Below are 22,935 nucleotides of genomic sequence, written 5' to 3'. Positions count from 1 at the left end.
TCTTTCCCCTTCTTCTTCATCTCCAAATCCTTTGCATATCACCCATTTAAAACCCCACACTGACTTTTTTATACATCCTCATTTCTGTCAGCCCCCTCTCTATCAACTCTCTCTAGCCAGCTCTTGTTAAGGCTCCAATCTCTCCAACAGTCCTGCTTTATATTTTTTCCTCCTCTCTGTGGCTTTTCTTTCATCTTTTCATGCACTCCCTGTCTATTCTGGCAGCACGCCAGGGCTCATTCAAAAGAAGTCTCACAGTCAAGTTGGTCTCGGTGCTACTGCAATCTGTTTTGACTTGTGATGAAGACAGAAGAGGCAGCAGTATTGGAGAAATGGAGATGAGAAAGGATGAGAGGTGAGAAGAGCGAGCGGAGCGAGAGGGTTAGTCAGATGAAGTGTGGGGCATCCAGCTGTGGTGTTGTGCCTTGCTAGAGAATCCGCCTTCAGGCTCTCATCACACCTGTGTAACCACAGCTGCACAGACACACACACACACACACACACGAAAAAACACTGTAATATACAAAAAATAACTCCAAACACTTCAAATTTAAATTTTTTATAAGTTTTTAATTTTCAAATAAACATTATCTGTTATTTCAAGTGCTTCTGTGTGTGTGTGTATTGCTAAGAACCTAATCTTAACACTGTTTTCTCACTGATCACATTTAAAAGTTCATCATGTCTCCTGTTCTACCACCAAATTGTCTTCTATTTTGTTTGGTGTGGGTGTAATTAACCATGATTCTTGATTTAAGTCACACAACCCTATCACCAAAATTGTCACTCTTTATTCTCTAAAACATCAGAATATACCAATAGGAACAATGAAAACACTCTTTCCCAGTGGGTACCGCTGTGTTTAAGTATTATTGGAACAGTTGAGCATCCTGTTAATGGTATGTGCAATTATTCATCAGGAGCCAAAGAGACAAAACTAGCTGTTCCCATTTTATTAAGACAGATTGAACAGTCCATGCCACAGTTCAGCTGGGTGCAGACACTATATAAAGGATATTGACTTTGAAGTAACTATATCACATTTTTGCCCCAATTATATACTACATACTAATTATATGAAGTATGCACTATATATTAATCTTTATAGTACAGACTGCACCAAAAGTGCCACAATCAAATGAACTTCACAAAGAGAGCTAAATTATTTTTCCAAAGATGTTATACTTTTTTCCAGGAGCCGTCTTACTGCCATTTGCCATTTATTTATATTTTGTTTGCAGCTGTGGGCAGCTCATTCATTTCCTTTGTACCGTACATTGTGGGGCAATAAAGTCTCCATTAAGACCACACTCAAAAATCAAGTGCTTTTAGTCTGCATACTGATTCTTACCTCATCTGTCATGTTTCGAATGTGAACATCCTACATACTCTAAACCTGCTTACAATTCATACGTAATATTGCCTCAAAAAAGTAAATATTAAAAAGATGATTTCCAGACTTCCTTGACACAGTAACTGATGAACAGAGCTTGACATAATTGGCATTCAGTGTAATAGAATTACCTTTGTAGCAGTCTTTGTAGTTGTAATGAAGTTACCTCAGAGGTTAAGTCATTTTCCATGAGGTGTTTATCCATTACTTTGTATTTCCTCTGTATACTTGTCTGTGATGAAAGGATCTAATCTGATCTAAGGACCAGATGGGGACAGCCCGGAAAGTGACGTGCACCTGCAGTTATTTAACCAGGAACGTGTATGTTGTCATACATATCGAAGCGTTCCAAGTCATCGGGAGAACTGTCGCAGGAGGTCCTTCTTGTTGACCTTGCCCATCTGATTCCTTGGCATCTCCTCCACCAGCTCCAGGCCCGTGGGGATGGTGTAGGGCGGCATGTGCTCCCTGCAATAAACACTGATGTTAAAACACTGAAGACTGTTTTTTGCAGAGAGGGAGATAAACACAGACTCAACTCAGACAGGCATGTGCAAGGACACACACTGATCAATGTGCACACATGGATGAGAGTATGCACACACACATATGCAGCAACAAAAAAGAAAACAAAAGCAGAAAACAATTGCAAAACAAAGGCTAGCCCTGTGGCAGAGTAGTCGAGATAAGGAAAGAAATGTCCTTCATACACTCTGCAGCTCTCCTCCCTAATATCCACAATTCGCCTTCCAGACACAGACAATTCCCTTCGTACAAAACAATATAATCACTGTGAGATGAAATAAAAAAAAACAAATAATAAAAGGAAAAACAGAAGGCTGGGATAATTAAAAGTGTTTTATTTTTTCCGTTTTGAGTGCATGGTTGTTACGTGAAGTCTTGAAGCCTGGAGCTTTTCTATTATCTTCTAACCTAGTTTGTTTGTTTGTTTGAGCCTGAGTGTGTGTGTGTGTTCCTGTGTGGTGCGAGTGAGCATAATGACTCATACTGCTGCCATCAAACACTCCTTTCAGCAGATGTCTCCGTCTCTCCATCTCTCTGACTCAGTGAGTAAAGTGTGAGTGAGTATATGTGCATACATACACTGTCTCTGTAATGGGGCTTGCTTGTGTCACCAATTTCTCCAGGGCAGTGTGATTGTGTGTGTGCATAAGGGGTGTGTGTTCAAGGCAGTGTGGGGCACAGAGGGTGTGATAAAGATTCAGACTGACAGCTGAAGCCAGGGCACTGAAGAGTGAGCATCCATCTACTTGTTTATGTCTCATTTTATCTCCCTCTCTCTCCCCCTGCACCCTGGCCTCAGCAGTGGGCTGTGCGCTGGCACTGCCTGTCTGCTGGCAGCACCCCTGGCTGCAAACACTGTGTGTGTAAGAGGTGTGTGTGTGTGTGTGTGTGTGTTAACCTGGGTCACAGGCAGCAGTAGTAATCCACCATGCTGGACCAGCAGCCCACAGCAGTAGGATCTAACACCCCCGCACCATATGGAGCCCACAGCTCTGACACACTCACACACTCACACAAACATCCTCACAATATGCACTCATATAGAATTCAGAGATGTGAATAAATGATAGTGGTGGGTAGTAGAAAGATAGCTTAAAAGACAAAAAACAGATGGTGGGAAAGTGAAGTAAAGGTGGACAAATGAGTTGGACAAAATTCTATGTAGAGGGTGAGTAAAAGAGGAGAAATAAAAAAGGAGAGGAGTGTTTGTGCCTTCAGTCACTCCAAAGCAAAGGGCTGCATGTCACAACAAACTGTCTGCGTTAGACAAAATAAACTCTACTGACATTTAGAAAGGGAAGGAAAAAAAACAGAAGACAAAGCCCTCCGTAACAATCATTTGTTTGCTTCCTCCACATCTTCCTCTTTTTCATCTCTCGTCTTTCCTTCAGCTCCCCTCATTAGTCCATCTCTGGCCTCTCTTTCCCTCACATCCCTTTGTATTGATCTGAGGACTTCAGGGCCGATCACTGGGGATATGTGTGCTAAACTGCAGAGTCTGCATTAGGAGCCTTCATTTGTTTACCACAAATAATTTAAAGAGCTTCTTCTTGAATCAGTGCAATAACATTTAACCAAGAGCGGGTCAGCACTTATTTTCTGTGTTTTGTGAATTCAGGATGGTGGATTGGTTGTAAATTATTTCACCTGCTGCTGGTGACATAATACTATGAGAAATAATTGTACAACCCTGAAAACTTTTCACAGTGACCATCCTTTAAACCGTCTTCACAAATGCAAAGTAAACAGTTCAATTACGATGTTCACATTGCAAAGTCAAACTAGCTTTACTAGCGAATGTAGTGCATTGCTGGATGAAACTGCATCGCGTTAAAGCAAAAGCCAGGCCAAACTTTTTTCGCTGGGCAACCCTGCATCTTTTTTCCCAGACATGATAAAGCAGGTCTAGACCATACTCTTTATGATATTATTTACAGAGATCCACCAATTCCCACCATGAGCAAGCAGTAGCAACGCTGTTGTCTACCTGAACACAACTTTTGACTGAAGGTTGCTGGTTTATACCCTTGTGTTTGTAAGCATCTTCCCAGCTTTAGTGGCTATGTGCACAAAAATCAACAACTACTCAACGGTAGCCTACCGTCCAGAGAGAAAAAAAAATTATAACATGCCTATAAAAAAGTCAGTTAATAATCTATTATCAAACTGTGGCATGAATTCAGCATCATTTTGAAAACAATAACACTCAAATAAAGAGATTATCTAGTTGGAAGTTACAGTACCTTGCCCAGGTCTTCAACTCAGCCAGGTCCATACTCTTCCCTTGCTTCAGCTGCACCACTGCAGTGACTTTCTGACCCCAGGTGGCATCTGGGACCCCTATCACAGCCACATCTGTAATGGTAAAATCACACAAAGCAGACATGTTGTTGTTAAGTTTCAACTGCTTGGTTTCCTTCAACTTGCAGTGCAGGGCTCAAACTGTCAAACTGAGCTGTTTATTTGGTTGCATTGGCTCTGCACTTCGGCACATTGGTTTTAAAATGGAACAATGACTGGTGTCTTTAATTAGAGGGTGGTAATGTGCAGATCAGACGAAAAGTGTTGGAACTATAGTCCTTTTTATCTATCTATTTAGTCTATTAATTTTAGGGGGCAATAAAGAGCATCACCATCCTACTGTATTGTTTTGTGGGATGGTTGCATTCATTATATGCTGCATAAAAAAGGCAATCGTGTTGACCTAATATTGATGTGAATGCCCTGAAATTCCTTGACACTTTAACCTGATAGTGATTTCATTTCACATCCAATGTGTCACAGAACAGAGCCAAAACGATGACAAAAGCCTCCATGTCCTTCTACAGACAAATCGGCACTCTTACCCATGATGTCTGGATGAGCCAGTAGGTGACGCTCCACCTCGAGTGCACTAATCTTGTAGCCACCGCTCTTGAGGATGTCAACACTGCTGCGGCCCCTGATCCAATACACACCGTCTTTATAGACCACTGTGTCTCCTGAAAAACACGTACACATACAAAGAGAAAGGCAGTGCAAATGAAGTAAGAAAGTGTCAAGGTCCATATATTTATAAAATGTTATTGTTTATAAGCAGGTTAAAAAGGAAGGATTGATTGAGAAAAGTCTGAAAATCTATTGGTGTTTATTTTGCATTTTTAAACAAAAGTCTACATCCGTGCTAGTGGATCTGTGAGGCTGTACTTGGACACAATGGTGGCACCATGGATATCTCAACTTTTACTGTAATCCACCACATAGTTGGTGAGATATTTCATTTTGGACCCAAGTCGTCCCATGACGTTAGCATGACCGAAGTTTGAACATTTATTGTTCAGCAATGCAGAAAATCTGCATTTTCTTTTCATTTTTGTTTTCTCTTTCATTACTTGAAGCATATTCTGAGCTGTGCTTGCTACAAGACAACTTAATTTGCTATAATTGCTTGCTATGAATGGTTTCTTGGAGGAGACAAAACATCAACTTTTGAGCTCGTGGGGGAAAATTTGAGCAAAAAAACAGAATATGTAAGTAGCATTCATATCACCTTTATGACTAGATACAAGAAATATAGGGTATGTAAACTTGGTTGAGTATAAGCTGTCTGAGTGTGTCTGTGTCTGTGTGTGTGTGTGTGTGTGTATGCGCATTGGATGGATAATGTTTTAAGATCTCCCCCAACATCATCCTCCAGACAGACACACACGCACGCACGCACACACACACACACACACACACACACACACACACACACACACACACACACACACACACACACACACACACACACACACACACACACACGTAGGTGTCTGGGGGACAGGTGTGGGGGAGGATGAGTACAGTATGTGGGATGAGGGGCTCAGCTGGGCCTGGGGATGACGAGCAGAGGAAATGGGTCAGTATGGATGAGTAGAGAGAGTCAGAGGGGGAGAAAAATGGACAGAGGAGGGAAGGAGCAGAGAGGAGAAAAGAAGGAACAGGAAGGTGTTCTTTTGGATTATTACAGGTGGTCTGTCCACAGCTGGGACCGAGGAGTGAACAGATGTGTGAGTGTGAGTGTGGGGTGTGTGTGACACTGTGATGAGGTTAAGCGGATGCTGTAGTTAAGGTAGGAGGATTGAATAAAGGTGGTGGGCTGAGAGGTCAGCAGAGGTCAGGGATAGAGGCAGCGGCTGTAGCTACAGTACCACTGAGGACACGGAGGACAATTCATCTCTGGAAATTTGGGGCTTTAATGATCTGAGGAGGAGTTTAAATTTCACAACTACACCCCTTGAAAACCACATTTGTTTTCTCTGTTTTTGGACAGATTAAACAAACAAGATATAATGTGTTAATTAATGAGCCTCAGACAGAAAAGGTAAATGGACTGTACTTGTATAGCACATTTCTAGTCTTCTGACCACTCAAAGCTACATTCACCCATTCACACCCATACATACAGTGATGGTAACGGCTCATCAAAAACAAAAACGAATCCATTTATTTACAAATTTGACACTTTGAGGTGCAGTGGACGACCCGCTCTACCTCCTGAGCCACAGGGCTGGTAGATGTGCTGGTAGACAGATTTTATTACCTTTGGACAGACAGGCTAGCTGTTCCTGTTTCACATTTCCTCTTTTTAGTCTCTATCCTAAACTAAGCAAACAAGTTCCGGGTGGCAGCTTCGTAAATAACAAACAGATATGAGTGTGGTATCGATCTTCTTATCTAACTCTTGGCAATAAAGCTTATGCATGTATTTTCCAAACTGTGGAACTATAACTTTATTTCTTCGGAGGGGTGGGGGAAGATTGCACCGGGAAATTTTGGACCTCAGTTTGCTAGCACAGCAGGAAAAAAAGTCTACACTTGAAATATGGAATCAATAAAAGAAAACAACTGGCACCGTTTTACCTGGAATCAACATGATGAAGCATTTTAGGAGAAGGATTTTATTTTGATGGTGGTCTGTTTTTACCGCCATCTTCCGTCTGTCCACTACTCAATCATTTAATCTTATTTGTTCTCTACTCTAACCCTGTATCCATCATTCATTTCTGCCCACGTTTTCAGCTTCTCAGCCCAACAGACACAACTATGTTTTTCTTACTCTTTAAGTCCCATCCTTCTATTTTTTTCTCACTACCTCTAGAGCATCACATCTCCTGTTTCCTTCTCTCCACCTATCTTCCCGTCTCTTCTTCCCCCTCTTGCCTCTCCGCTTCAGCATCAATAGAGGGCCCATCTGTTCCCATACATCACGCACTTCATTTCAGTTTATTAGCTGGGATAAATCATAAATATTTCATTATACATCACGGGCGGCTGTCGCCTGCACACCGACAATTTATCACCGCTGCCCTCTCTGCCGGCTTGCCACGGCGGCTATAAGCTTTCCAGTCTATTAAACAAGATTGATACAGTGTGTAAATTTAGATATTGGGAATTTCTTCACAGACCACTGCTCTGCACTGATAGGCCAGGGTAACAGGGGAGGGGAGGGAGGATGGAGGGAGAGGAGGGAGCAGAGGGGGGAGTAGAGGAGCTTGGTTGGTTGTTAACACCACTAACAGCGTAGTTACAGTTTCCCCCTATTCTCCTTCTCTTTTGGGTGAGGGGGGGAAAATAAAATAAAGTGTAGGAATAATTTGGTTACAGCCATGCAGCTCTCTCGTCTTATGCAAATAGATATAGGGAAAAGAGCAGTTTACATGCACACTGATAAGTTGTTACTCTGTCCTGTGTGTACATGCACGGCTACTGAAACAGATAAAAATACAATAAAATTTGTCCATTTTGTTACAAATGTTTAAAAGTAGAAGGAAGGAAACGGCATGGCTGAGGCAATGTTTGACAGAGGGGTTGAAAAGAAACACTCAACAGACAACATACTTGAATTGAATTTGAAGTACTTATACAGGACTCTCTGACCTTGTCTCTTTGAGGAGAAGGAAATAACGAGTGATAGAACAGCATGTTTGCAGAGAGGCACAAGTGGGAATAGTGATTGGAGAACACAGACTGATAAAAAAAGGAAGGAAGGGTGGCAGAGAGATTGTTGGGAACTGTGTTACTAGGACGCACACACACACTCACAAGCTTGTAGACATACACACATACATACTGTAAGTACACACACAGTACATACATACACACATACACACACACACACGCACACAAACACTACTTCAGGCATCAGAGACTCTCTGCCATTATGTGTTATGGCGTCGGAGGCAGATATGGCCGAATGGCTTTCTTAATTAAAACGATAAGAAGCCTAATTGCACTGGGCTTTCATCTCATTCTGAGGCATTAAAGAAAGTGAAGGCACAGAGTGTGGAAAAAAAAAAAAGAAATAAAAACAGATCAAGACTTTAACTGGAGGATGGAGGGCAGAGAAAACTTCCATAAAGTCTTTCACTAAACAAGAAAATGACATTTGTTGGGTCTGCAGAAAAGTTCATTCATAGCGTAATTGAAATTTCAGACAACACAAAATTATTTGAAACCATTAATTGTCATTTTCTTAACAGGAAAAACAACATTGTGCTGAGAAGAGTGTTATCAACTTTTTTTTAAAAATTCCAGCTACAGCAATTTTTCAGATTAATACAAAATTGCCTTAAGAAGAATTTCTGCTGGAGTGTGACATTTTAACATTTTTATAGAACCCTGGTGATTGGTCTTCATTCCTGCTGTCGTTTTTTGGTTGCACAATAACGTCTACATAGATGTTATACTTGACCGTTTCCATGGTAAACCAAGCATATTACATTAAACAAACTAGATGGGAAAAAAAGAGGAGAAATATGAAGTGTCTGCAGTGACAGGGGAGCAACCAGTTGCAAAGGTAACTCCGAAAATGTAAAAACAAAATATCATAAAACATGTCACCTCCATACAGCGTCAAACAGCTGTATAATCTTTTACTGTAACGTAAATGAATGTAACCAAATGTCTAAACAAAAAACACATGCTATGCTATTTAACACACTTTTGATCCTGCAAGGCCTAATTAATATTTAGTTACAAGACTACATGTGATGTACTGGATGTTGGAGCTTAAATTTAGCCCAGACAAGGCAGGTAAGATCCTCCTGACTGCACCAGGCTATGGGCTCTTTACCCATCAAACAAACTGTTTGCCTCTCTCCCCGAGTACCCACTCAACAAACTCTAGGAGCTGGCAGGGAAGCAGCACGGGGGCTCCACAGTGATGGTGCCATTTATGTTACCTTAGAAAACTATGATTTGACAAGATTCAAAAGTAACTATGGGGTATTTTCAATGCTTTCCACAAATCATTGATTGCTGTGATTTATGCCTTGTATTTCTGATCGGGTGCACACATGTGCCTTGGAAAAAGATTTAATTGCAAAGACCAAAGTCCACACAACTATTCAGAATTACACAAGCACACACATAGCCTGGACATGTTGATTTGCTTAGACAAAAAGTGTGTGAAAGAAAAGGGCAGGGTGTGACATTATGACAAAGGCCAGCATCACAAAAACACTTCAGCCATTCTGCCACTAGCATTTCAGCTAGAGGTGTTGGGGAAGGAGAAAGGCAACTAAAAAGGCACGAAACAGTTTTTGTGGAGGTGACAGAAATCATCTATTAGTCTGTCTGGACCTTTGATCAGTGGTAAGCCCAGACATTTTTCTATATTTTTCAATACATAAACTGCAAAAAAAGAAAAAAAGGGAACGCTTAATCATCACAGTATAACACCAAATCTGTGAAACTTCAGGGATATCAATCTGTCCATTTAGGACGCACAGTAGATTGTGAGTCAATTTCCCCTGCTTTGGTGCAAATACAAGTGAACAGGTGCAATGGATAGGCAAAAGCAAGACAACCCATATTAATGGAATGTTTTTTGCATGTGGTGGCCACAGACAGTTGCTCTCTACTAATCCTGCCTGACTGATTCCTCTCTAGTTTTTGTTCTGCTAGTGTCCTTGCCACTACTGGTAGCATGAGGCGGTACCTGCAGCCAAATCAGGTCGCACAGGAAGTCCAGCTCACTCCAGGATTGCACATCCATAAGTGTGGTCGCAAGAAGGTTTGGGGTGTCTCCCATCACAGTCTCAAGGGCATGGAGGAGATACCAGGAGACCGGCTGTTACACCGGCTGAGAGCTGGATAGGGCCGTAGAAGGGTATCAACAGCAGGACCGGTATCCGCTCCTTTGTGCAAGGAAGAAACAATTCGGGATTCTCATGTGGCCAGAGAGTGTAGGCAGTTCCTGGTTGGCAAAGGCACTGATGCCATTGACTGGCCTTCACATTCCCCTGACCTAAATCCCACTGAGCACCTATGGGACGTTATGAATAGGTGGATCCGCCACCACCAAGTACCGCCACAGACTGTCTAGGAGCTTATTCTTGCCCTGATCCAGGTCTGGGAGGAGATCCCCCAGGATAATTGATACAGGCACGTGGGGGCCATACACACTACTGAGTCACATTATGAGTTGCCGTGATGAAATTCAGTTGCATCAGCCTGTGATTTTTATTTTTTATTTTGATTTGCAATGAGATTCCATAGACCGTTACACTCATTTTGTTCTGAACAATGTTTTTTTTTTTTTTCAATTTCACTGCAACAAAATGCTTAAAAAACATGCATCACATTTATATCAGGGATTTAAGGCTGCAACAATCCTAAAAAAAAGCCAGCCAAAAAATCCCAGAGGGACTGGAAAAATACAGAAATAAGGGTTATATGTGTTTGGAATTGAATGTGATTGGAGTCTGACCTTGATCTAAGTACCATGTACTTGTTTTTGTGTGGACAACCTACTCAACCCTGGAGATGTGGCTGGTGTGTAGCCTCCCATAAGTGCACTCTGAGTGATAAAATGAAAGCATGTACACATTCACATTATTTTCTCATTCTGGACTTGACTTACCGCACACTTAACTCAGACTGCAACAGTTTAAAAAAGGAAGAAACACATTTTCATCCATGGGTAGGGTGCGGCTAAAAAATTTGAGGCCCTCAAGGGGGTCATTAAAAGAAAAAAGTCTTTAATAGATATGGACTACTACTTTACGAAAATACAAGTTTTACTCTTAAACTAACATGTCTGTAATTCTCATCATTACTCCAGTGAAATAAGAAATCTGTGTGATCAACTGATGTTAACTACTACATCAAAAAGATCTGAATTGCTTAAAGAGTTTAAGCAACTCTTCACAGCTAAACAAACAGAGGTGTCCTTTCCTTATTCTGCAAATTGTTCTGTTAAATCCTCATTAACTCCTGTTTTCTTTTCACAGAATTTGAAGGTTTGAAAATACTTTTTAAGCCTGGAGTAAACTTCTATATCAAGGTGTTGCCATAGCTACACACTGTAGTAAAATCAAGTTTTTATTTGCATAACATACTATCGCATTCATTTTTTAAGAGTAACAACAATCCCTGACCCAGTCCAATCTCTAAAAAAAGAAACAAAACAAACAAATCTGCTTGAAAAAATGATATACTTCTTTCATGTAACTGCTATAAAACCACGTTCTAGTCTAATGTTTAAGCTGATCCCAAACTATAGATTTAGAGTTGTTCAGGCTGTTCTCATTGCAGGTAGTCAGCAGCAGTGAACTGTAATAAAGCACATCTATTTAAGTACAAATATTAACTATTTCTACTACCTTACGTGAGTATTTCCTTCTCATGCCAATTTCTACTTCAACCCCACTACAATACAGAGGGAAACACTGTACTTTTTATACTACTGCAATTATTTGACAGCTACTAGTTCCTTTACAAATAAATAATTTTGCACAAAACATCTGAAAACGTACAAGCACAGGTGAAATGTTGCTGATTAATTTTTTTGACAAAAAATGAATTAGCAAATATTTTGAAAACCATGACAATGTGAGGATCTGCTGCTTTTCCTTTTATAATTTTAAATAGTTTTAATCTTTGGACTGTTGGATGGACAAAACAAACATTGTGAAAGGTTCATTATTTTCTGAAATTTTACAGACCAAACAATGCATTGAATCCATAAATTGCAAAAATAATCGAGAGATTAATATTTTTATATGGAAAATAATGAGTTGCAACTTTATATTTATAAAAACCAGCACTACATCAACCAAACAGTAAAATCCTCTCTTAATGTTCAGGGCCATTTTTCTGTATTATGTACATTTGATTATTAATAAAAAAATCTAATTCCTGATTATGTTTATATAATTTAAGTAACATCTTCAATACAGTATTTTTACAGTGTAGTATTAGTACTTTTACTTTATATGTTGTAAAGGCCACAACTTAGTCCATCTTTGACCTGCTACTGTCTTCACAATCACCACTCAATCCAGTAAACTGCTTTGAGCTGACCAGTTATGGTTCTTGCATAAGCTGTAGGATATAACTGTATTTTAATTTTTGAATACGTGAATAAAAAAAACGTCATCATCTCTGCAGACACCTAAGCACGGTGATACAAACTTTTTAAAACCAACTGAATGGTTCAAAAAATTACCCACAATCAACCAGAACTCAAAAGTTTGTTTTGAGTTTTGTTTATACATGTCACTGCACTGGCACCACTGAAGTGCCTTAAGTGAGCCTGATGAGGAGATGCTTCTCCTCTGCGAGTACAAGTGGAGTCATGATCTTTCACTGTATTCGGCACAACCTAACCTCTCACACCCCGGTTAAAGCTGAGTGCCCTCCATCACTGTGGAGAGGAGAGCCTTATCTGCACAAAGATGAGAGAGGTCTAAATGTGACTCGTGCCTCTTCTCAGACTGTAAACACTTAGCATATATGAATATTAATGTTCCACATTAAAGCCCCGATGACTAGATGGAAGAGTTAATGAGGATAAATAACAGACAGTCAAGCAGTGAAATCTCAGCTCTGACATTATTTATCATCCTTAACTTTTGTCACAGCTCCTTTTTTTAGTAATTAATATCGTACAAGAAAGCACTTTGCACTTGGATGAGTGATCTAATTTGTTTAATATAATGCAATTAAAGAAGTTTGAATTGCTTTATGTTAATGTTACTGATTATATTCCTTGCTGGGTTGCCTCTCCACCAGCAGATAACAAGCTGAACTTGAGGATTGATGTCTGTCTCAGACCTGCCATGTTCATCAAGCTAACTACTTAACTGCAGTTTACATGCCCCCTCTCTGCACTGAATCACACAAATCTGAACAAAGACACTTCGACAGCAGTCGATTATAAAGCGCGAACTCTGAACAAACCAGACTCAGATTAATTTTACTTTTGACCACAACAAATGAATGAAATGCTGAATAGAAGTTTTTTTTCCCCCACGTCTACTTTGTGTGTTTTCTGCCGGAAAACAAAGTGGCAGCTGCTTCAACGGTTTGCCAAAAATCCTGCAGTTTAGTGGCTCACATGATGCAGTGTTCAACTGCATTTTCCTGCAACTGGTGTTAATAAAACCAGCACCACCGTGCGTTGACACCTTGGCTGTAAATGTTACAGGGATGGCTGGTTTGAAACAAAGTGCTGGGAGGGTGGGGTGTTGGTGGTGGATCCCGCAGGGAGCTCTGACATTGGAGTTAGGAGGACACAATGTGACTTGAGGTGAAATATGACATTGGGAAACACAGAGAGGGATGAAGGCAGGGAAGAGGAGAGCACGCAGCTGGGAGCAAAAGAGAGATGCACAAATGACTAGTGATGGCTCTGCAGGATATGAGCTACACTTCTGTCTGTCTGTGGAGAGAATTTACCCTGCAGACCTGAAGCTCACCTTTACAGCTGGGGTTACATCTCTCTCAGTCACACACAAGCAGATGACACACACATGCTTTAACAAGATAGCGCACACACGCACACGCGCGCACACACACACACACACACACACACACACACACACACACACACACACACACACACACACACACACACTGCCTCTGCAGCATCATACAATATTGCTTATAATATAAGTCTGGCACGTGCGTTCTAAAATACATTGTGAAATTTAGGTTTAGATTTAGTCTATACAAAACAATTTCAACTTTCCACATTTACTGCTAATTCTGGCTCTTACAGGATGTAGTTGTCCCGCATAATTAAGTGTGAAACTGAGGTAAAATGACACAGATTTAACCCCTTTGTTAACTTTTCTGCCCCTGATTCAAAGTCTGTGCAAGTTAATTAAATAAATAAAAAATCATCAGATAAGGCAGGGTAAATAGTTAGCCCCCAAACACAGCTTCCTCTACACTGCCTGCTACAACCAAGCCTCCATTATTCATCGCTGAAATGCAAAATATGAAAAATTGCTAATGCTCAAGCTTCCCTCTCTTCCCACAAGTCCTTACTAATTTATGTATTCATACATTTATTTATGGTTTATTTCCAAACATCATAATCCATTCCATGAGGAATGTGCTCTCTTGGTTGATAGGCACCAACTACACCCAAATATACTGCATCACTTTTAGTCGTTGTTGTTGTTGCTCTTTTCTCACTTAGGCTGCCCCCCCCGACTGGCTATATTTTGTTGCTTGTATTTATTTATCTGCACATGTAATCCAACAACGAAAGCCCTTGCAGTCCTTGTCAACTTGAGCTGAACTCGTACTGTAGCTCTGGACAGCAGTCGGAGTGTAGAACACGCACAAAAAGAGGGTTAAAAAAGGTGAGAGGGGATCAATTTGCTCAGAGATATTTGTGAAGATGAGTGGAAAGAGAGAGCACTCAGGAGAAGGTGACAGCTTCCCTATAGAGCTGCCAGTCATGCTACACAGCACCCGCTCGCACTAGAGAAGACACCTCTCGCCAGCTGAGAACTTATTGATCCAAACTCTCACACTCCTTTCTCCACTTCTTACCCTCTACTTTTCTTTCATCATCTCGCCTTTGCCTCCTCTTCCTATTGGCCTGTCAGTCTCCCCTCTTAGCTTTATTTTCCTTATTTTCTCAGATTTTCATCTTCCACATTGTGTCAGCCACTCACCGCAAAGGTTTTTAAGACCTTTTCAACTGCAATGGATTTCATTTCAGCCAAATGCAGTTCTGCTGGCTGATCTAATAAAACACACTTTTTGGTAAAAAGGCAGGAACATGACTTTCTGCAACAGTAAGTACATTTCCATCCTTCTGTTTCTATGTGAATTTGCTTGGTTTTAAAAGGTGAAGCCATCGGTAAGGTTGTGTCATGCATAATTACAATGATAGAGAACAACATTTTAACGTACGTCTTTTGACTTCTAATTACAAGTGTTAGCTGAAGGAAGGCTGTAACTGACAGAAACAATACGTTTACGTTTTTACAACTGTAATGATAACCACTTTCTAACCACTAATCCAACACAATACATACAAATGTCTTTGTCTTTTCTTCCCTTCCTTGATCTAAACACAATTTTAAACTCACGCATTTCTGGAGGTGACAAACTGCAGTGTGTGTAATTTCAAAGCTTTGGTATTGATCAACAACCCCATTTTTAACAATCGTTTAAATAAAATATATTAACCTGACAAACACTGTACATTACTTCTGCTGTAAGTTTGTGTAGAGTATTTTTAAAGAGCCACCAGATCATTTTTTTCTCATCCCCCATGTCTCAGAGAAATGTCTCTCAGACTGCATAGAAATCCTGCCTCCTTTACAACAACTGGCCGACTGAGAAGCGTGGGAGCTTGGGAGTAGATGGTGCTTAGGAGGCACAATTCAGGGCAGGAAAGTCCCTTAAACACTTCACTGTGGTCAGGTTAGTGGATGTATGAGATGTTGTGCATATTTTGCTGCATTATCTTATTAAGTCAAACATTTGCTATTCATTGTAAAAGTTAACGCATCAATTTTGACTGTTGGAAGTTAGAAAAAAGTACACCTCAGTCAGATCCCTGAAAAGAAGTCTAGTGCTGAACACCTTTCACTTTTCCTCCCTGACCTGAAGGTCAAATCCTGGAGGAAGTATAAAAAGTGAGATACAGAAAGCTCTGTGGAAAAGTGACAAGAGATCAGACAAGAGTTAGCAAGTCAGAGATGGAGTGTGAGGATGAGACAGAGTGTCAGAAAGAAAGGTGGAGTGTGAAACAGGGAGCAGGTGTGAGGGTAAAAAGGGTAAGAGTGTGAGAGGAGAGGTAGGACGCTAAGGAGAGGGTTAAGTGCAGACAGTCTCCATCTAACAACACCCCCCACCCCTGCCCCAGATAGCCACACCAAGAAGGTTTGTGTGGACATGGCAGAATGTTGTGTGGACAAGAGTAACTTCTGTGGGAGTTTACTGTCCACGTGAGCATGTGCCTATCTATGAATCAGCTGTATGTGTCTCATTATGTGTATATATTTTTTATCAGTTTAAATGATTAAAACTCTTTTTCTGTGTTTCTATGGTACGACACAATGACAAATGGCTCTAAAAACAACAATACCTGTGAGCCTCAGACACCACTGCTATGGAGAAGAAGCCAGTCATGATACATGAATCAAAGCTGTAGGAAACACTTTATCATTAGAACTGTGAACAGGACACTGCACCACAGTTGCCAAATTAATCTTTTATTGACTGGGAATATAAAAGAAAAGTGATAAAATCGAATTTGACATTTTTTGGAACTGTGCTCATTTGCTTCCTTGCTGAGAGTTGAGAAGATTGATACCACTCAAATATGTATGCTATGAAGCTAGAGCCAGCAGTCAATTAGCTTAGCTAAGCAATAAGATTGAAAATAGGTGAAAACAGCTTGCCTGTTCTGGTCCAAAGCTAAAAAAATATTTTTTTATTTTTAAACTTCAAATCTTCAGCCCCAACCAACCCAAGACCCATGTGACATCGCCTTAGGCAATTTATCAGATTTTGTGCAGTTCCCTCTGGATGCTTTTCTTCACATATATAGTAGTATCCCCCAAGACCTGTAAACAGACTTTGATGTGTAGAAATCGGTGTAGTTTCTCTATATAAAGTTTTTAGTTTTAAATCAAAGAACTGGATATCAGAATGCTCATCGTTTGACCCGATGATTCACTCCTAAGAGTTGAGCTAACATTGTCGGAGCAAAAAATAAACAGAACTTCTGGTTCTTCTGGTAAAAAAACAAAACTCCACCCACTTCACAACTCTGTGTGTGTGTGTGTGTGTGTGTGTGTGTGTGTGTGTGTGTGTGTGTGTGTGTGTATGTGTGTGTTTAAGTTGGCATCAAGCAGGTGGGTGGGCAAGGAGTGTGTTAAGCTTCCTGTCTACAGTGTGTGTGTGTGTGTGTGTGTGTGTGTGTGTGTGTGTGGCTTGAGGGACCAGTCTGTGGGGAGCTGATTGCGCGGGCTCTCATTATGTGGCCAGTGGCTGTAATGGAGTGTGACAGCAGCGTGCTGTGCTCTGGATCTCTGTCCTTCCAGCCTGCAAAGCCAATTAAACACACTCTGCCCTGCTCTCCCACTGCCTTGCCCTGCTTCGCTCTCCATCACTCGCTCCATCCTTGCTTCTTTTCACGCACCCACCCTCACCCTCACCCTCACCCTCACCCCCCCCCCTCCCCCTCCCCCTCCACCACCACCACCTCCCCATCCCAGCCTTACATGCCACCCTTTGTAGCTGACTCTTTCTAACCCGTCCACCACCACATCTCAAAGCTCAATACTTCCAGCTCTTTCCTCACTCTTTTGCTTCTGGCTCTTATCTGCTGTTGTCTACATGACAATTAAAAGCTCCAATTGCTTCTGCCCTCCCTGCTGAACCCCCCAGCCTCACCACACTTCCCCCTAACGCCTGTCTCCCGGTGGCTTTGCAGTAAAGCAGTGCTCCTTGGTGGGTGGGGGGGGCAGAAAGAGAATTGCAGGGCTGCAGGGAGAGAGAACCTCTGATGACAGCTTCCCCGTGTACTGCCACACACACACACACACACTAAAGAAACAGAGAGAGGGAGAGGAAGAGCGAGACAGCAATACTTGGTTTCTCAAGACCCAGAGCAGTCACAACCACTTAGGAGGAAAAATGCCCTGCAGCACCAAAAACACACATAGTCCATTTATCACTCCCTCATAGTCCCCCAAAAAGTGCATACACACATACAGTACACACATACTCAGTTTGAGAGTGTGAGTGTGAGTGTGAGTGTGTGTGTGTGTGTGTGTGTGTGTGTGTGTGTGTGTGTGTGTGTGTGTGTTTCCTGGACTGGACTCCTGGTTTTTAAGTGTTTAAAATCAAGCTCTGAAAGTGCAGTCTGCAGCAGAGATGAAAAAACTGAATCCCTCTGAAAGTACAACTCATGTAGATGCAATTAGTGGCAGAATTCACTCCCTCTGAGGGAATGTGTGTGTGCATGTACAGTGCTGAAGTGTGGGTTAAGAGAAAAGGGAGGAGGAGGACAAGGAGGATTTGGTACCTGTTTTGAACCAGCCGTCATCAGTGAAAGACTCTCTGGTCTCTTGAGGTTTGTTCCAGTACTCCTTAAAGACAGACGGCCCTCGAACTTGGAGCTCCCCTTCTTTCCCCCCCATACCTGGAAGTACCTGTGATATATATTCACACAGAGAATAATGCATAAATGACTATGCACTTCATGCCCACTTCATGCTGAGGGATGTACTAGCCAACAGCAGCAAGACAACAATCTAACTTGCATGCAGATCTATGAAGAGTTAAAATAAAAAATGAGAATAGCCCATCTGTTATATTTATTTATGGAAATATGCAGTCATTATCTGTATCATGGTTTATATAGTAGAGTTTTGGGGTTTAACATTCAAAATCAGTTAAACTACTTCTTGACTGATTTCTGTGATTTTTCATCCACTATGTAGAAAAATGGGCTTATAAATGATTAATTCATTGATTACCTGAGTGTCTCTGTGATTGCCCTCCGCAAGTGTGATGTTCGTGTCATTCATGACAACCCGAACTTGCACAGCAGGAAGGGGCAACCCCACAGCGCCTGTCAACAAATCAAGCAGAAACACACTCAAAACACACAGGTACAGAGTTCAAAGGGAATATAGTCGATTGGAAGCAGGATTGAAAGATTTTTGTCCCTTTTAAAGAAGTTGAACACGTATATGGGCATCAACCTTTAGTGCAGGATTTCTACCACAGTGGGGGTTGCTCTCTTCCAAGATGGCATTAACTGGTCACTAAATGGTTTGCTGAGCTTGTAAAACACTAAACTGAAAGCCATTCATCTCAGTCACCAGTCAGCTTACTTGGACAGTAATGGGGATTTCTGGGGCAATGCCTGATGCAGCTTTTTTCTCCAACATCAAGTAAATAAGAGAACTGTTTTTTGGACATTTGTCTTAGACTCTTAAGAACAGATACCAGGCCCAGAATACACTCCAGGACACTGATGTACTGACAGAGTCTTCTCAAAATGACCTGAACTGCAGCATCCGTGGCAATAAGTCAACACAAAATTCCTTCCATACAAAAATAATAATACCCCATGCATATCGACAATGATCCACTGTAATAACAGTCTCTATTTTTGCAACAGTTTTCCATTGTTCCTGAGAAAAAATCCCCCAAAGTACTACACTAGAATTCAGTCCTTCAGTCCTAACTACTGCTGACTGCTTGACAAGGATTTTAATTACAGCACAGTGGCATAAAATGTTGTAAGTGAGCTGAAAAAAATTATGAAATACAATAAGAACTGTCAGAAATTCCTTCTCGGATTGTTCATAACTGCAGTGATGTTTAAGTGAAACAATTAATAAGAAAGGTGTAAGAAAATGTGTTACAAATAGAAAATTCCCACACGTACTTACATCACCTGCAGTCTTTGTGTGTGTGCAAGTGTGACCTCCAGAGTTAAGTAATTATAGCAAAGAGTGCACAGGGGATGCACGGAGAAGGTCTCAGTGGCCTTTTCTGTGCGTGTGCGTGCATGTGCGTGTGCCCGCCCAAAGGCTATTATGCCATTTCACAGACCACTGCTCTCCCAATAAAGAGCAGGTCAGGTCCTGATTAAAGAGTGATTCTCTCACTTCATATTGATCTAATCCACTCCAGTCCTGATTGGCAATGTCTATCACACACCCTCCATCACTTGCACTCAGTCCAGCAGGGAAAACCAACTGACCGCAAAAGTGTTTGTCAGTCGACAAGCAGGATAACAAACTAACTCAAGTCAGGAGGTTAGACGAATCTAGCCATGTTATAATGATCACAGCATTATGAGCTGCTGTGGGTAGTGTGAAAAAGGATATTTGAGACCTAAAGCACAATGTGACTCTGGTGTCTTATTTTCATTGGAGTCGCAGTATACTGGATCAGGATCAGCTACAGCTGGAGGACATTCAATGTCTTGCTCATGGACACTCTAGCAGGGATAAGTGCTTGTACTATGGTCAACTAGCGCCTCCACACACACACACACACACACACACACACACACACACACACACACACACACACACACACACACACACACACACACACACACACACACACACACACACACACACACACACACACACACTTTTCAGACACTTACGACCATTTCTGTAACGTTCTGAAACCGACAACCTGACATTCACACCCACTTTGCGCTGTGATTGGCCAGCTGTGCAGAGGTCTGTCACTTTTCCTGTGAACAACCAAGTGCAACACTATGAATGTCAGAGACTGTCTGAAAATGGCCACTGTTATCTCCATATTTCAACTATATCGTGCCTCCGCCCGCCCGCCCGCCTCTGTGACAGGCCAGCTTTACACATCATGTTTGAGTGTGACCATTACAGAAGTCGCCACATTCCCAGATCTCAGAATCAACATGGTGATTAGGGATTAGAATCCTAGAAAAAAATATACTTAAGGTCTAAAAAAGGGAATTATCCTTTAGAACAAACCTGGTAGATAAGAGATTACACACCCAAACCAAAGAGGTCAACCTCTTGTCCTCCTTCCACCGATCAGGGTGAAGAGGTGTAGAACCAGTAATCTTCCTTCAGTTCTTCACCCTGTCAAGCAAAAAAATGCCATCTACAAAATGACAAAAACAGACTCCTCTCCCTCGAGGACAATGTCTCCAAAATCCAATTCAGGGAATCTCTCTTCCCTTTAACGCCCTCTTCTATCATCAATTTTTTTCCTCTCACGTCAGGAGCTTTAGAAATCTTGGAGACTGGTGGCATTCTGGTTTCGATGATTCAACAAGATTGAGTGCCATTTTGAAGAGTACAGGCAGGTAATAAGTGCTGGGTGGGAAAAGGTCTGTGTGGAGAGGAGAGGGAATGACAAAGGTCTAGACAGGACTGTTTTACAGTGATTCCTGCAAGAAGTTCATGAAAGACTATATAGTTTTGGGCTTCAAATGACATCAGGAGGAAGACTAATTGCGGGAAGGTGGGACGCTGTCTCTGTTCTCTAGGTCAGCAAAAACACAAAAAAGAAGCTAAAAAGTAGGAGGAAGAAGAATAAAAAAGATGAAACGGGCAGCAGAGTAAGATAATAATAAGATGGAAAGAACTAGGTTGAACTAATCTCACATATTTACATCTCAACAAGGGCAATATGACCTAGAAAGCCACACTGCTGTTAATCTGGAATGCTCCAAAACTGTAAGCTACACAACAAAATCAGGCCAATTAGATGCCCTGAATAGAGTAGCAAATTATTAATAAAATTGCTGTCAATAAGTGTATTAAGAGCTGAGCTGTCTTCTGCTTAGTTGGTGGAGGATAGAAAGAAAAGAAAGTGAGTGTGTGCAAGAGAGAAAGAGAGGGGGTGACTCCACTACTCTTCTGAGAGTGTTTCCTATGGTTCCTATTGATCCATTTTAACCTACTTAAAGACAAGACAGGAACACACTGACTCAAACAGGCAAAAGCTCATGCCTCCGTACAGACACACACACACACACACACACACACACACACACACACACACACACACACACACACACACACACACACACACGCACACACACACACGCACACGCGCACACGCACACACTGTGCTGCAACGGAAACATCAATAGAACCACAGACCTATTGAAGCCATTCTTAATAATCACTTGAGAGGAATCAAACACAGCCTGCTCAGTTTATGCCTAACATTACCTGACAAACAAACAAAACAATACCCCGACAAAACAGCCAGACTCAAGGATTACTCAATCCACTTGCAAGCTAATTAGCGTTACCTGTAAAGAGGAAGAGTTGGCTAGGGAACAGGAAGGAGAAGGTGGGGAGATAGAGGAAGGGGGGAGGACAGGAGAAGAAAGCAACCACCACTAGTCTGACCTCATTTCTAGACCTTGCCTTTGTCTCTGGATGTGTGAGGGTGGTGTAGTTGGGATCATGGGGTTTTATCTGACATCACACCAGAGAAAAGTGTCTATGATCAAAACACAATATGTGAAGCCGAAGTACTGAATCAAACTGGTGAGGGAGGTAGAACAACAACAGGGATATTTGCGAGATATGTGATAAAGAATAGGAAAGTTACCGAGTGTGTGTTCGCACCGACAGTTTAGGTTTAATCCAGAAAAGTTGAATTTAACAAGCTGTTATTACTGCAGTGGAATCTCATTTGTAAACGTGGGCAATAATGTTGTAGTGGAGGTAAAAGAGTGCACTTTATGTGCTTTGTGTACAAAAGTGGTTAATTCTGTTCACCTTCTGCTGAGAAATATGTCAGTCTTTTAAGAATATGCTACATATTGAAATACAGTCATCAAAATTATGTTGAATTATGTTATGTCTAAGATCTAGATGTCTAGAAGCTTTTAATCAAATTTTGCCCCAGATTTTGCCTTGCAGATTTCACCAACAAATCAGCAAAACCACACTTAATGGGATGTGCTATTATCAGCTGCTCCACAATACACTTCAACTTAGGAAAAGAACGGAAAAGCAAAAATCCCAAATCCTCTGCTCGATTAAGTCATTTTCATTTTAATTAATCTCCATGAAAGCCTCAAGCTCTGTTTAAAACCCCTGAAAAATAAATAATAAAATATATATATATTTAATGTGATTGTAGTGGAAGAAATCACTGATTGTAAGTTTGTTGATTGGGAACCATAAGCTAACTGAAAACTAATGCCAGCTACATGTAGGGCTTAATTATTACACAGCAACAACAGACAAAAG

At 41.3% G+C, this 22,935-nt stretch overlaps 1 protein-coding gene across 1 annotated transcript in view; it reads right to left on the bottom strand.

The window, feature by feature from the left end:
• Nucleotides 1-549: 549 nt before the first annotated feature.
• acsf3 (acyl-CoA synthetase family member 3) overlaps nt 550-22,935 on the bottom strand; it is a 32,521-nt gene continuing 10,135 nt past the window's right edge. The window contains exons 6-10 of the mRNA XM_051379947.1: nt 18,682-18,776; nt 18,228-18,354; nt 4,765-4,899; nt 4,162-4,273; nt 550-1,861 (exon numbers count right to left, since the gene is read on the bottom strand). Coding sequence (XP_051235907.1) covers nt 1,747-1,861; nt 4,162-4,273; nt 4,765-4,899; nt 18,228-18,354; nt 18,682-18,776 — 584 coding nt within the window. The 3' untranslated portion in view covers nt 550-1,746. The remainder of the gene's footprint in view (nt 1,862-4,161; nt 4,274-4,764; nt 4,900-18,227; nt 18,355-18,681; nt 18,777-22,935) is intronic.

This window comes from Dicentrarchus labrax, unplaced genomic scaffold, assembly GCF_905237075.1.
Source record: "Dicentrarchus labrax unplaced genomic scaffold, dlabrax2021, whole genome shotgun sequence".
Classification (NCBI taxonomy): domain Eukaryota; kingdom Metazoa; phylum Chordata; class Actinopteri; family Moronidae; genus Dicentrarchus; species Dicentrarchus labrax.
Note: the sequence above shows the minus strand (reverse complement) of the source record. Positions and strands in the feature narration are given on the sequence as shown.